This window comes from Podarcis tiliguerta (genome assembly GCF_965153285.1).
Source record: "Podarcis tiliguerta genome assembly, chromosome: 2".
In the NCBI taxonomy this organism is placed as follows: Eukaryota; Metazoa; Chordata; class Lepidosauria; order Squamata; family Lacertidae; genus Podarcis; species Podarcis tiliguerta.
In genome coordinates this window covers 66386671-66400056 of record NC_139535.1, presented here as the reverse complement: position 1 = coordinate 66400056, position 13386 = coordinate 66386671, and the positions used below count along the sequence as shown (strand labels likewise).

Sequence of the window (13386 nt, the reverse complement as noted above, 5' to 3'; positions counted from 1 at the left end):
TTTTATTAATTAATCTGGTTCAGAATTGTTAACATAATTTAGAATAATGCCACACGTTAAAACCACATTTGAAGCACTTTCTTCCCCTCAAAGGACTCTGGGCACCACAGTTTGTTCAGGGCAGCTGGGAATTGCAATGCTGTGAGGGGTAAACTACTGCACCCTTCATTCTTCATGGCAAAGAATGTGTTTTGAACATGCTTTAAAGGTATAATGTGTGAACACTGTACACAGCCTTAGTTAAGTTATTCCAGCAGAAAAAAACTTGCTCTGCTAGGGAGAGAATCCTGCTAGATCAGAGTGAAGGTCCATTTAGTCCAGCATTCTTCATCCCACAGTAGCCAACCACATAATTCTGGGAAGCCACAAACCTTTCTGTATAAAATAAACTCAGAAGTGGCTTACAGTAAACAAAAATGGCAGGGAGGGGGACTCAGTGGCCCTCAACTGGACACCAGTTCCCACCAGCCCTTGCCAGCATGGCCAATGGTCAGGCATGATGGGAGCTTTAGTCCAACAAACACTAGATAGCCATTGGTTCTCTGCTCCTAGTTCATGGGTCTATACAGCAACATCAGTTCCTATTTGAAAATATGTTTGGCAGGATATGCTCCCAGGCTGTATGCACTGGAAATCAGCACACAGACAAAAGCATCTCTACAACCATACCAAGCCCCATGTAGAAGGGAAGGGCCGTAGGTCAGTGGTAAAGGGTCCAAGGTTCAATCCATGACAGGTCCTGATCAAGGGATTAGGGAGCAAGCGATGTGAAAATCTTTCTTTCGTGAGATCCTGAAGAGCTGCTGCCAGCCAGAGCAGTCACTACTGAAGCAGATGGACAAAGCATCTCAGCACCCCATTTTCCCTGGTTCACATAATGGGTTGATTGGAAGTGAAAACCATTTCAGTGGCAACAGGCAGGTGCAACTTAATTTGTCTGGATTCAGTTCGGCATATTATAAAATGAGAGCATCTTTTTCCCTTTGCCAAATCATTGGACATTATCTGGGACCAACTGCATTGTGCTGATGAATTCCCCCCTGCCCCTACTACAACAGATCCCTGAGCAGGCACAGCTCACATAATACCCCACCTGCCAGGTCTGTCTAGGATTTCCCGATGTGAGGCCGCCTGCACTGACATGAAAGTGGGTGTTGCATCAGTATCACATTGTAGTGCTGTGGATCAGCATCAATATTTCTTTGCCATCTGCCTTTTTTATCTTAAACTCACCACCCTGATACCGTCACTGATGCACATGTGCTTGTTCTCTTATAAATGCCATCTAAATGGTTCCAGATTTCCCACGCCTAACAGGGTAAATAATGGTGCAGACCAGAAAATTACAGAGACTCCCAGTATCAGCAAAACTGCTTAGTTAAAGAAAAAAAGAATTTGCCTTACTTATTTTGTGTCTCCGAGCACCATTTACAGTCAAAATGTTACGAGACAAGTAGTCGGTCACTCTTAAGCATATCCAGCAACAGCTGTCCTTTTTTTAATGTTTGAGGAAGAAGAAGGAGATAAGCCATGCCAAAGGAACAAAGACATCAGAAATTGTTTTGTTTTGTTTAAAATTCATAGTTGGCAGCACAGTCTCCAAATTATTAAAGTGGAAAAGCTAGATTTATTTAAATCACCTATGCAAGTCAGACAATGTAATGAAGATATTTAGTGCCAAACTGGTTCTTTGGGACTTTTTCCATACAAATAATACAAATCAGCCTCTGACGTTCCATGCAGATATGATCTGACAAATGCTCCAAGCTCCTTGTTTTACTTTGATGTTGCTCCAATAAGATATCCAAGAGTTGGTTTTTCTTTTTTCTTTTTTTCCCCAAGTGTAACCATTTTTATTTTGGACTATGCACGTTAGACATTAATTAACGTTATATGTTTCATGTCTAAAGGATTGATTCTGGGAAAGTGATTTAAATCCCATGCTTATGTTATTTCAAATTTGGATATTAAGGCTGTAATCCTGGGATGGGGACCCTTCGGCTCTCCAGATGTTGCTGAACTCCAGCTTGCATCAGCCCCAACCAGCAACATCTGAAGGGTCACAGGTTCCCCACCTTTGCTGTAATCTTATTGCAGTTTACCTGGGAGTAAGCCCCATTGAACTCAGTGGGACTTACTGCTGAACAGACATGCATAAGATTGTGCAGTAAGACCATTTTGATCATGGGGTAATCCACAAATCCATTGCTCTAAAGCAGCTCCACGGGTGTCAACAAAGCATTCATGTTACATTGCTTTCCTGCATTACATTTGTTTGTTTGTTTTTAAGGGGGAAAACCTGCATGGGAGTGGTTTACAAGAACACTCCCATGCAATTAATTCATTAACAAGAGAAGCAGCTCTCAAGGATGCTGCTGCATTTGTTCAAACTAGCACACTGTGTTGAGAATCCAGACAAATCAAATGGACAATCTTTATTGTTCCAGTTTCTTAATTCCCAACCTTGCCACATGCCCACCCTTCATAACATAGCAATCTAGCTGCACTGTACATAATAGAAGTCAAGTCGTTGAGCAGAAGTTTACTCAAGAGTAAAACTCAGTGTGTTTCACCTAAGCTTGGAATCTTGGGATTTACTTCCAAAAAAACAAGTTCAGGATTGCACTGTTAACTGCAGAATCACCCTAAGCATTTGGACACTTGTGCAGGGGGTGGGGCTCCAGTGCTGTGTGCTTCCAGCATTGATCCTGTCTCTTCCATGTCTTACACTATGTGCACATTACAGTTTAGTGCACATTGTGTGCTGTTGGTTTTTTTACTGCTTCCTAATTGAACCTGCACATTCTTCACTCCTACTCTCTCCTCCCCTTCCCCAAGCTGCTTCTTTGGCTGCCAGAAACTGGGTTTTTTGTTTTTGTTTGGGGGGAGCAGATATGACTGCCCAAAGGATGGGGCTTGTCCAGCTTTAACTTTCTCAAAACTTTCAAGACACCTTCTGTGATTATGATGCATCCTCAGCCTTCTCTTTGAAGCCAAGTGATTTGGGAATTAAAGCTTTCTTAGATGCTTGTTTTTATTTTCATTTTTTTGCTTGCCAAATATGTGCCTTGAGTCGGGATAAACATTTTGTAATTCAAGAGCCACTTTGCAGAGGCATGTGGGGGGGGGGGTCAGATTAATGATAGGTGCTCAGTTTTAGGACTACTTTTAAAACTTATAACTTCCATGTTTTTGCTTGAAGTCCCTCAATATGCCTGTGCTGACATTATTAGTAGTAGTAGTAGTAGTAGTACCGTAGTATCGTTATTACTGAAATGGATTATTCAAGTTCCTTTTCCCTTTGTCTCCCCTTGAATATAAACTGGCTTTATCTATGTTACTTGGGGTCTTCAGTCTATTAGATCTGTGTCCACTAGTAATGTGCTGGATAAAATATTTGCTCTGTTGGAAGATTATGTGATATTTGTATTCTAAGCCTCACCACAGTGGGTTTCTTTAAATAGAAGCTATACTTTACTCCTAAATTGCTTAAGGCAAAGGAAGCAGAGATGATGTTTATGAATGTTTAAATGCAAATGGAACTGAGAGTGAATGCTATGCTAGCTAACATCAAAGGCTCACCAAAGACTCTGCATTAATGAGCCTCTTTGTTTCCTGGATCACAGATTACAACAGGTTTCCAACTCATTGCCAAGGTTTTATCTCCATTTGGGAGGGCTGTAAATCTCAGACGACTCCCCCCCCACACACACACACACCAGACACACACACACAAACCAAGAGAATCGTCTGAAAACGAGGAGGGAGAGAAGTAGCATTTTTTTAAAAAAAATCTCCCATCTCGTTTCCTTTTGACTGCAAACCGAACTGCAGTATGTGAAACAGCGAGGACTTTTCCAAACGGGATGCGGATTAGTCCTGTTTAAAGTGCAAAAAAAAATATGTTTCTTTAGCGTGCTTCTTCTGGACGAGACGCACGTCGGAGGCAACCTCGCCAGAAGTCCAAGCAAAAGGGCCACGATTTTTTTCTGCCCCACAGATATCAAGCTCAGCTGCCTCCAAAAACCTGAACTCGCCTTCGCTTACCCCCTTTTAAATGTTTCCTCCGGATAAGTCATTAATCCGACAGAAAGCCGACCCCTTCTCCATCTCCTCCACCCCACCCCGCCCCAAAAAGAAGCCCTCAAAAGAATTTCGATATATTGGCTTTATTTTATTTCGGAACTTTTATTTCTAAAATTCCTTTTCCACAGCTGAGCACGACCTTTTCACAGAGCGGAGGTGCTGGAGGTAATTGAGGTGTTGAAACTGACAATTACGTGCTATGTTGCGTGGTAGGAAGACCCATTTGCGTGGAGCCATTCAAACCGGAGACGGAAGATCTGCAAGGCTCAGCGCGGCCCTACCCAGCCTCTGAGTGAGTGAGTGAGAGATTTGCATTCGCTGCTGTTTGAAAGCCTTCCTGCCTACAGGAATGTCTGATATAGAAATGATCTGGAAGAAACTATTTCTCTTCAAAACTACCAAAACATTTGGTGCCCCCACCCCCACATCTCCTCCTAATAACTCCCCAAACTGGAGCGTCTGGTATTTTGGAAACTCTGGCAAAGAACATAGGTTTAACTTCACGTTTCCCCACCCTCCAGGCAAATGGGGAAACCCATAATATGTTGAAATTCAGCGTTAACGTCTGTATTTTGGAAGGGAATCGCGCGAGCGTAACATTGCAATCCTAAGCATGCCTACTCACAAGTAAGTCCAAGTAAGTTCAATTACTATTTCTCAGAGGGGGAGAAAAGTGGTCCAAAGTGGCTTAAAAAAACAAACCAAAACTGAATGTAACAGGAAAAACCAACGAAACCAACGCAACTATAATATTGTAAGCGGTATATAGACTGTGAAAATACAGTCCCGCCCCACTGAAAGGCCACAAATCCCTAAAGCCAATCAGACTAAGGGCCAAAGGCCACGGAAAAAAGGAAGCTGCTTAGCTCGCTCTTAAAAATAAAGATGGCGCCAGGCAACCCTTTGTCGTGCAGTCTGGTGATATTTTGGAAACCTGCTCCTCAGAGAGGGTTTTGGGGAACTGAAATATTGTCGAGATTCTTCCTGATGCCAGTGGAGTTTCTGGAGTAGTGAAGAAGTTCCACAACGGCATCTATAGGCATCAAGGAAATTGGCCTTCATTAAAAATAAAAATAAATCAGTGCAAAATGGGTCCAGATTCGGCAAGTCCTGAGGAAATCAGCAAAAGAAAAGTTGGTGGGGGGAGAGAGAGGGGCAAGAGAGCCGTGACTGGGACACGTCCAGAGCATGGAACTAAGTCCCACTAGTTTCCAATCTGCAAGAAAAAATGTGCATAGGATTGCAGGCTTGGGCGGGGGGGGGGGGCGGGAATCGGAAGCCTCCTTAATCAAATCCCTATGTTGAGATTTCATGTTGTTTTGAGTTTAATCTTAAAAACCCTTGTTTAATTTTTTAAAAGTTCTGATTCTTCATTAGGGAAATAAAAGGCAATATAGTAAAGACAAATGAGGCTGCAGTTCTGCTCACACCTGTATGAAATCTTGTGCCTTTAGAAGGAATTTGACTTCCAAGTACTGTGCTCCTGCTTTAGGATCTGTTGGCAAGACAGGTGTGGTTTCCTGAGAGGCTCGGTGCACTTTTTGTGAATATTAGTTTAAACCCTGATTTCAATCCAAAGTACCCACTAACCGGGAAATCTTGTGTCTGACTACTTGGAAGTAAAGCTGGAGAGGGGGCAATGGAAGTTACGCCCAAGTCACAGCGCAATCCTAACCATGTCTACTCAGAAAGTAAGTCCTATTGAATTCAAGTGGGGTTAGGATCACAGCCTGGCAGCGCAATGCTCATTTTCTCAGAAGTACGGTAAATCCTACGCAGTTCAATGCGGCTTGTTCCCTTGGCATTGTGTTGAGGATTGCAGCCTTAATAAGCATGAAAGTTTGAAATATTGAAGCATTGAGTTCGATAGGAATTCGAAGCGATCGAAGGGGAAAAATCCGATTTATACTATATATGGCTCTTAATGATGGTGATGATGATAAGCATTGCCATTAGCTTGCACGGGGCAATTTCTATCATTACTACCATATTAAAAGGGTCGGTATCGGCAACTAGCGAGAAATTGTGCAGCCCCGCCCCTTTTCATTTGATTGATGACTTGCCCTAACACAGGGGTTTCATTTCGCACTGATTTCATCAGATCCAACCTGCGTCTTTATTCAGAAGTTAACTCCCACTGAGGTCAATGGGACCTGTTCCACAGTAAATTTGGAGAAAGCGCACACGTGTGTTTGTGTATGTATAGATATGGCGGTGGGCGCTTCATTAGAAGACAAAAAAGCCTCTTTTGCTGCCTTTTTTTGCTGCTGCTGTAGCATTTGGGAAGCGGCACCTTCTTCCTGACCCCCCACCCCACCCTAGAAATGAGGCGGGCTTTGCATGCCTGTAATGGGGCATCTCTCCCGGAGCGGGCTTGCAAGAGGAGACGAGCGCTGTCTCTTTAAGGCCAGAGCGCGTCGCGAGGAACAGAGGCTTGCCAACCCCTCCCCGCCGCTGTCAATCACCCGGCGGCTGCTTTGATGTCGAAAGCCTTTGGCTGGGGCTCTCTGGGGCTCTCTCCCTGGCTCGCGCACTTACGAGCGCTCACTCTCTCGGGCGCTCCGTGCCTTTCCCAGCAGAAGCCTCTGGCGCTGCCGTCGCCGGTTTCTCGCCCAGGCAGGGCTGGCTGCTGCTACTTAGTCAAACTTTCCTGGGGCTGGGAGGGAGGAACGAAGCAGACACGGGGAGAAGAGGAGGAGGTGCGGGCTGGTCGTTGCTTTAATCTCTCCGATTGTCTCGGTCTCCCCTCGAGTTGCCGGCAGATTCCCTTAAAAGTAAGGAGAGAGGGCTGCTCTCCTCGAGGGGCGCAGAGACCAGTAGCTGTATTTCAAAGCGTCCCCTCCTCCTCTCCACGCCCGGCCTTTAATATATATCTGTAAATCCCCCAGTCGCCTTCCCCGACCAAGAAGTTCGCTTGTTGGTGGCGTGGCTCGGGCTGGGGGGGTGGGAAAGAAGGAGAGAGAAAATGCCCCAGCTCAACAGCGGCGGAGGCGATGACTTGGGAGCCAATGACGAGATGCTGGCCTTTAAGGACGAAGGCGAGCAAGAGGAGAAGATCCAGGCCAACGTCTTCACCGAGGGGGATCTGGCTGACCTCAAGTCATCGCTGGTGAATGAGTCCGAAAGCACCGGCGGCGGCGGCGGGGAAGGAGGCGGCGGCGGCGGCACCGGTAGCAGCAGCACCAGCAGCAGCAGCCAGACTTCTAACGCCGCGGCCACAGTGGCGACAACAGCAGTAGCCCATTCCGAGGTGAGAGAGGGAGACTCTCGCTACTCCGCATCACAAAGGGCTTTCTGCCCCTCCGCCACCTTCTTATTCCCCCTGGCTATTACAACGAGCTATAAGCAGGGGGAATGAGCAAAATATATACAGTATGTATATAACTTTTTGTAAAAAATTATTTCCATCCAACTCTGATCACCCTTCTCTTTTTCCTTTCCACACAGGCCATCAGGCGCTTGCAAGATCCTCAGAGGGTCTATCAGGAGAAACTCCCGGATCACATGGAGGATGGTCAGTTTCGGAATCCATTCATTCTGCCTTTTCTTTCTCTCTCCCCTTTTCACATGTTGAACTCAGGAGAGGATGGGGAGCGTGGGAGGAGGTGGGGGAGTTGGCGGCAGGAGAAAAACCATCTTTCTGTTAAATCAAAGCAGTAAAAAAAAAAAATCAAGGGAGGGAGGGACTTTGATTTGGTAGTTGAAGCCCTTAGCTGCTAAGCTACCAAACAGCACAAGCCATTGGAACTTAATAAGTAACAATCTCCTCCCCACCCCCACCCTGCCACCCCCAACTTGCTCCTAACTGAAATATGATTAATATATGTAATACCAGGGATGGAGGAACCCAAGGCAGCCTGGGGAGGGAGGCAAGCAGAGGTCTGTCTGAGCACTCCTGATCCAAGTCTGTCTCTCTCAAACTGATCAGCTCTGGGTCTGGAGTACCTGGATTGGGAATTGTCTGAGGACCTCCTGGAGGAGGGGCAGACCTGGTACAAATACCTGGAACAGAGCTTGGTAACAGATTGAGGGATACACATCTCTTTCCCCACTCATCAAAACTCTGGGAAACCTGCTGCTGCTGCTGTATTGTCAGATCAGGCAAGGTGGAGGGCGGTGATAACTTTGACATCAAGCTTGTTATTCAGATTATTTGTGGCTTTTTGTTCTGTTTCTGTCGCTACCAAAGAAGTCAGGATTTTGGGTTGATGTGTGCTAGCGAAGGGGAAATGAACTTCAGGTGGAGGAGTGATTCTGCAAAGATGCACATAATCAAAGGAGAGTTGTTGTTTTAAAACATGCAGTTACATAGAGATGCAGTGGTGCTTCTTGTTGTAAGGCAAGTATGAATGGAGTGGGAATTGGCTGTAAGAGGAAGTCCTAATGTTAAACTTTTATTTTAACAGGCTTAAAACATCAGGACCCAGGGATGTATAAAGGATCTTCGTACTCTGGATACCCTTTCCTAATGCTCTCAGATGCTTACCTGCCAAATGGATCTATGTCACCTTTGGTGAGTTCTCTTCGTTTTGTAAAGTTTTCTAATACTTTGCATTGTTATGCTTACATTAGAATACAGTAGTGACAACTGTCTTAGTCCCTATATCTTACGCTTTTTTCAGTATAGGAAATGATAAAGAACACACAAGAATGGCCTAATTAAAAGTGACAACCTGGTTCTTGAATATATATGGTTTTTAACAACATATGGAAATTCCAGATTTTTCTTTCCATTAAGTTTTAATCCAAGTAAACTCTAGAACTGAGTATTTCTCAAATCAATGTGACTTCTTTGTAAATATATTTAGGACTGGCGTTTTCATTCATGAATGCATGCATGGGTATAGAGACTGGAGTAATGTGCATTCAGAGGTATTACAGTGAATCTACTTGATTCAATGGGAGCTGCTGCCTTGTGTCTAGGAGTACTGCCTTGGTTGTCACTTTTATTTCCCCCTATTCTCTTTGCGCAAGTAAATTAGTTCTGAGATTAGTGCAAGGAGGCAAACATTTTGTTGGAAGGAAATTTTCATACTGAAGGATCTAGTGACAGACAGACTTTCCTTGTTTGCATACAGATGCATGATGTAGGAACCCTTCGTTTAAGTGCACTGTACTCTTCATACCTTGTAACAAATCAGTTTGTTTGCTTTTTAACAAATAAACAATTACTCTTAAAGCTACATTTTTCTCATACTGACAAAGCTGAGACTACAGTACCTAACCATCAGTAGACTGGAACCAGATGGATACTGGTAGAAATGAGAGCAAGACCTGCCCATATATATGTGTGTATATATGTGTATGTGTGTGTGTGTGTATATATATATATGCAGTGGAGTTTTGGAACTCTGCTAAGGATAGTGGCTAAAATATGACAACAGAGTCCCTACATTTTTGTCTCTCTCTTTTTCTTTAGTATTTACTGAAAATAATTTTGTTAAATTTACGACTTGCAATAATTTATATGCAGAAAAAGTCAGACTAAATAAACCAGTGCTATATGAAGTGGTGATGCTTTTGGTGTGCTGGGAAACAATCCTAGCAGTATGTCAGTAGTTGGCTCTTGTGTGCATCCTCTCAAATAATTTAAAATATTGCAAGTATTAGGCTGTGAACTTATGCCTACTCATTTGGAAGTGGGTACTATAAATGGCAGAAGGACTCTGTTCGACAGAGATGTGTTTGGGATTGGCATGTTTTGAGCATCTTGACTGCAGGAAGGCGGTTGCAGTTAATATTATTTTTAGTTTCACTTTTTTTCTTTTGTAAAGGTAAAGATCAGTTGAATACTTTTCTGTTTTCCTGCCTTGTTTTCGTCATGTTGCTTCAAGTACTTTATAAGCCTCTTGTGTGACAATCAAATACGATCTCCTTTTACACACGCCAGCTTTCAGTTGAGCTTACTTAAAAACATTATGTTTAAGACTGGGATTGACAGTACTATGACCTGCAGTATGCACCTATGTATGTATGATTGGAAGTGTATCCCATTGGGTTCAGTGGGGCTTCCTACTGACGTACGGCCACAAGTTTATACAAGTTTGCTGGGGGGGCTGTAGCCCTCAGCTTTGCAAGCAGAAAGTGCCAGGTTCAGTAGGGCTGAGAGTGAGTCCTGCCTGGAATCTTGGAGAGCTGCTTCCAGTCTGTCTGAGCTGAACCACTGGCCTGATCCCATATAAAGCAGCTTCTGATATTCCTACTTAAGAGTAAGTTTCATTTCTGAAAATGGGACTTCTAAGCAGATCTGTCTCAAGATTGCACTATAAATGTAGTTTGCACTATAAACTTTTTTTTACTTTTGAAATGAAACTTGATTGCATTTGAAGGATGAGAGCAGGCATTGGATTGTGTTGCTGTTTTGCTCCCTACCCCCTTTTTCTATTGCTTACAGCCCCCAGAGGCCAAGTGTCTAGCTGTATAGTCATGGGACTCTACATACTCATCTCTTACAATAGCCAAGTCGGGAAACAATTGCTTTCCATTAGGTCGGTAAACTTGTTTGGGTTTAGTTGAGCGTACAATCAGCACTGTCTGATATTGAACTTACAATGGGCAGGCCAGTTTCTTAGACAGCTGATGCCTGAGATAGCTGTGTGTGTTTGTGGGTTTCTATTCAGCAGTAGTTGAGATGAAACAATGCTTTCAGTGTATGAAGGAAGAATTCTAGGTAGTTGTGAGGAAACGGTCCCAAGTCTTGGTGGTAGAAAATGTACCTGAAGTGACTTTCCCACAGAAAGAGAAAAATGATTGGGTGAAACCCATGGTACATCTCAGGCCGAATGCAAGATCTTGCTAGATTCAAACATTTTTCTTGACAAATGGGAGTTGTCTCCAGGAAGCGTACAAGCAGGGCAAGAAGGGAATAGTCTCTCCCCATTGTTTTGTTCCCATCAATAGCTGGTGTGCTGCCTGTTCCAGGTGAAGTCTTCATTTTGTTTTCATGACTGGCAGCTGTCACCAGACCATCACTTCCTGAATTTGCCTGATTTCCTGTCTTGGCCGGTAGCCATTCTTGTGGAAGCAAGGTCCTGGTTATAATGTTATAAAATAAGAGAGCAACTTATCCTTCTCCACTCCATGCATAACCTCTATAATTCGTCTCTCTATAATTCGGCAATCTTCCCCATCTCCCCAAGAAAACACCTTAAACACAGTGCTGTACCTGCCTACTTGGGAGTGAGCCCCATTCAACTCAATGGGACTTCCGTCTCTATCCTGGAGAAACTTGCTCCAGTTTCTTAATTATTTTGGTTACCTTTTTCTGTTCCTTTCCAAGCTCTATGGTCCTCGTTTTGCAGATAACACTGTAAACAAAACAAAAGGGACAAACTTTTTCCCCCTTGTAAAAAGGGTTTCAAACAGTTGCTTTCCAACAAGGATCAAAGTAAGTTTTGCCATGAAAGAATGTAAATGCTGCTATTTAGCAATAAGAATCTTATTCCAGACAAAGAAAGAAAATTACTAGTGTGAGTTCTAAGAACAAAGGGGAATGTCTGTCAATGAAAATCACAGCATTCTCTCTCCTTAGCCTGCTACAAATGTAACTAGACAGTTTAACTTAATCCCACAGGGAGGTGTGAGCGGTTCTCTCCCTTTCCACAACAAATAAATAAATAAATAATGGGAGTTGAAAACAAAATGGTATCCGAAATAGAATTGGCAAATGTGCATCTGCGTGAAATGAAAACAAGCTCGGGCGGCTCAGTTCATAAAGATGCTGGGCCTCATCTTGGAAACAGAAACTGGATCCTGCTGCTGTGCGGAGATGCAGACAGACACGTGCAAGCCTGCCTAAGATGTGTTCAGGGCATTCCAAGCTACGAATGCTGCTTCTCACCTGTTCAGTGGGTAGCAGCGTTTGGACCGGGACCAAAAGCTGCTGCGCTATCCCCTTGCTAATGCTCAGCAACAAGTGATTGACACCTCTGCAAGTGGCAGCACCGATCACTAGCTAGTTACAGGAGCTCTGCTCATGCAATCATTGGTGCTGGATGGTGCAGGTTTTCATGCTCCAGAACCTCTTGCTTTTACTCTGGAGCTAGTCTACATTTAGACCGGCTTCTGTGTATTAGGGTAACTGCATGCAAGCAAAGGTGCTGGCTTGGGCATACCTGAAATTCTAGAATTTCCTGAAGGGTAGTGTCTGGTTTTAAAGAGAACGTTTTTAATATTTTCTAATAACTGGAAGGGAAATATAGCACCAGTTCCTAAACACAGAAAAGGGGGAAGGATCCAGCTTTGCAATGTTTTGTTAAGTTTTACGAGTCAAAATTAAATGGAAAACCTGCTATCACAGGTGACCCTTAAAGAGAGGAACATTTTGCTTAAAAGTGCAAAGGATATAATGGTAACAGTTGCTAATTTTAGTGGCTATCAGGACATTGGTAGTTTAGAAATGAAAACTACAGAAGAAATAAGCCTCTATGAAGCAGTAAAACTTTTTATAGCTTGTTAAAGTGCTACCAGTTCATTTTTATTTTGATTGATCCTTGGTATGTGTCTCTTTAACTACAAGGAGTGTGTTTCAGGGTCATATCCTTAATATTTGGTCCATTACTGAATGGTTCACAGATCCCTCTCACACCAGGCCAAAAATTCACACAGTGAAAATACTGGCAAAATATAGCATTAAAAGCAACAAATTATGATCTAAAGGAGCTTTAGCATGCAGTTGTTTTAGTTCACTGGTAATGTTAATATAGAAAAAAAAAATAAGGCTGCAATCCTAACAAGGGACAGTGGGATTGACAGCATCGTGGACTGGACTGTTCATGGGCGTTTATTTTGCTAGCAATAGAAAACTGGAACAGCAATATGAGCAAGAGTACTGCTTGCTTTAGAAATAAAGGAGCATTGTGCTCATTACACCTAGTGTAAAGAAAGAAAAGGAAAACAAGGAAAGGGGAAACTTACATTAAAAAACAAACTACAAAAAGAGATAATGAAGGTCTCATTACCAGTACATTTTACTGAGCAGGATTCAATGTTGGTCTGATTGATGGGACAGAAGTACAGGCATGAGCACACAAATACATGAAAATACAGAGGTTTCTTAGAGCACCCTTGTATGTTATGTGGAAATATCACTTGCGCTTTCTGCTTCACCACTTCCACATAATATGTGACATTAGCCTTAAAGCATTGCTAACTACTGAAACCTTCAACAGCAGGACCGGATAGAGCAGAGTCTAGTTCTTCTTTGTGGGATCTGTGCCATACCGCTTTCCAAAATTTCTGGCACAGCAGAAGCCCAATACTTACTGGTTTAAACATTATATTATTTCTTTTGGAATATTA

General features: G+C 43.3%; 1 protein-coding gene and 1 long non-coding RNA gene across 17 annotated transcripts in view; one reads left to right on the top strand and one right to left on the bottom strand.

Annotated features, from left to right (window-relative positions):
* Positions 1–3790: 3790 nt before the first annotated feature.
* LOC310672188 lies at positions 3791–5258 on the bottom strand. The gene is made up of 2 exons (XR_014508463.1): positions 4712–5258; positions 3791–4374 (listed from the first exon to the last, which is right to left on the bottom strand). It is a non-coding gene; the product is annotated as an uncharacterized lncRNA (long non-coding RNA).
* A 307-nt stretch (positions 5259–5565) lies between these two features.
* The window catches only part of TCF7 (transcription factor 7), a 112390-nt gene continuing 104569 nt past the window's right edge, over positions 5566–13386 (top strand). For 3 of the 16 annotated variants that reach the window (XR_014508432.1, XM_083428888.1, XM_083428894.1), the window contains exons 1-3: positions 6410–7336; positions 7534–7600; positions 8493–8599. Coding sequence is in view for 12 of the 16 variants with exons in the window: in XM_083428888.1 (XP_083285014.1) it covers positions 7052–7336; positions 7534–7600; positions 8493–8599 (459 nt within the window). In the remaining 4 variants the exon portion in view is untranslated. Of the gene's footprint in view, positions 7337–7533; positions 7601–8492; positions 8600–13386 lie in introns of all 16 variants that reach the window. The other 13 variants (XR_014508433.1, XM_083428889.1, XR_014508434.1 and 10 more) reach the window with 11 other exon arrangements.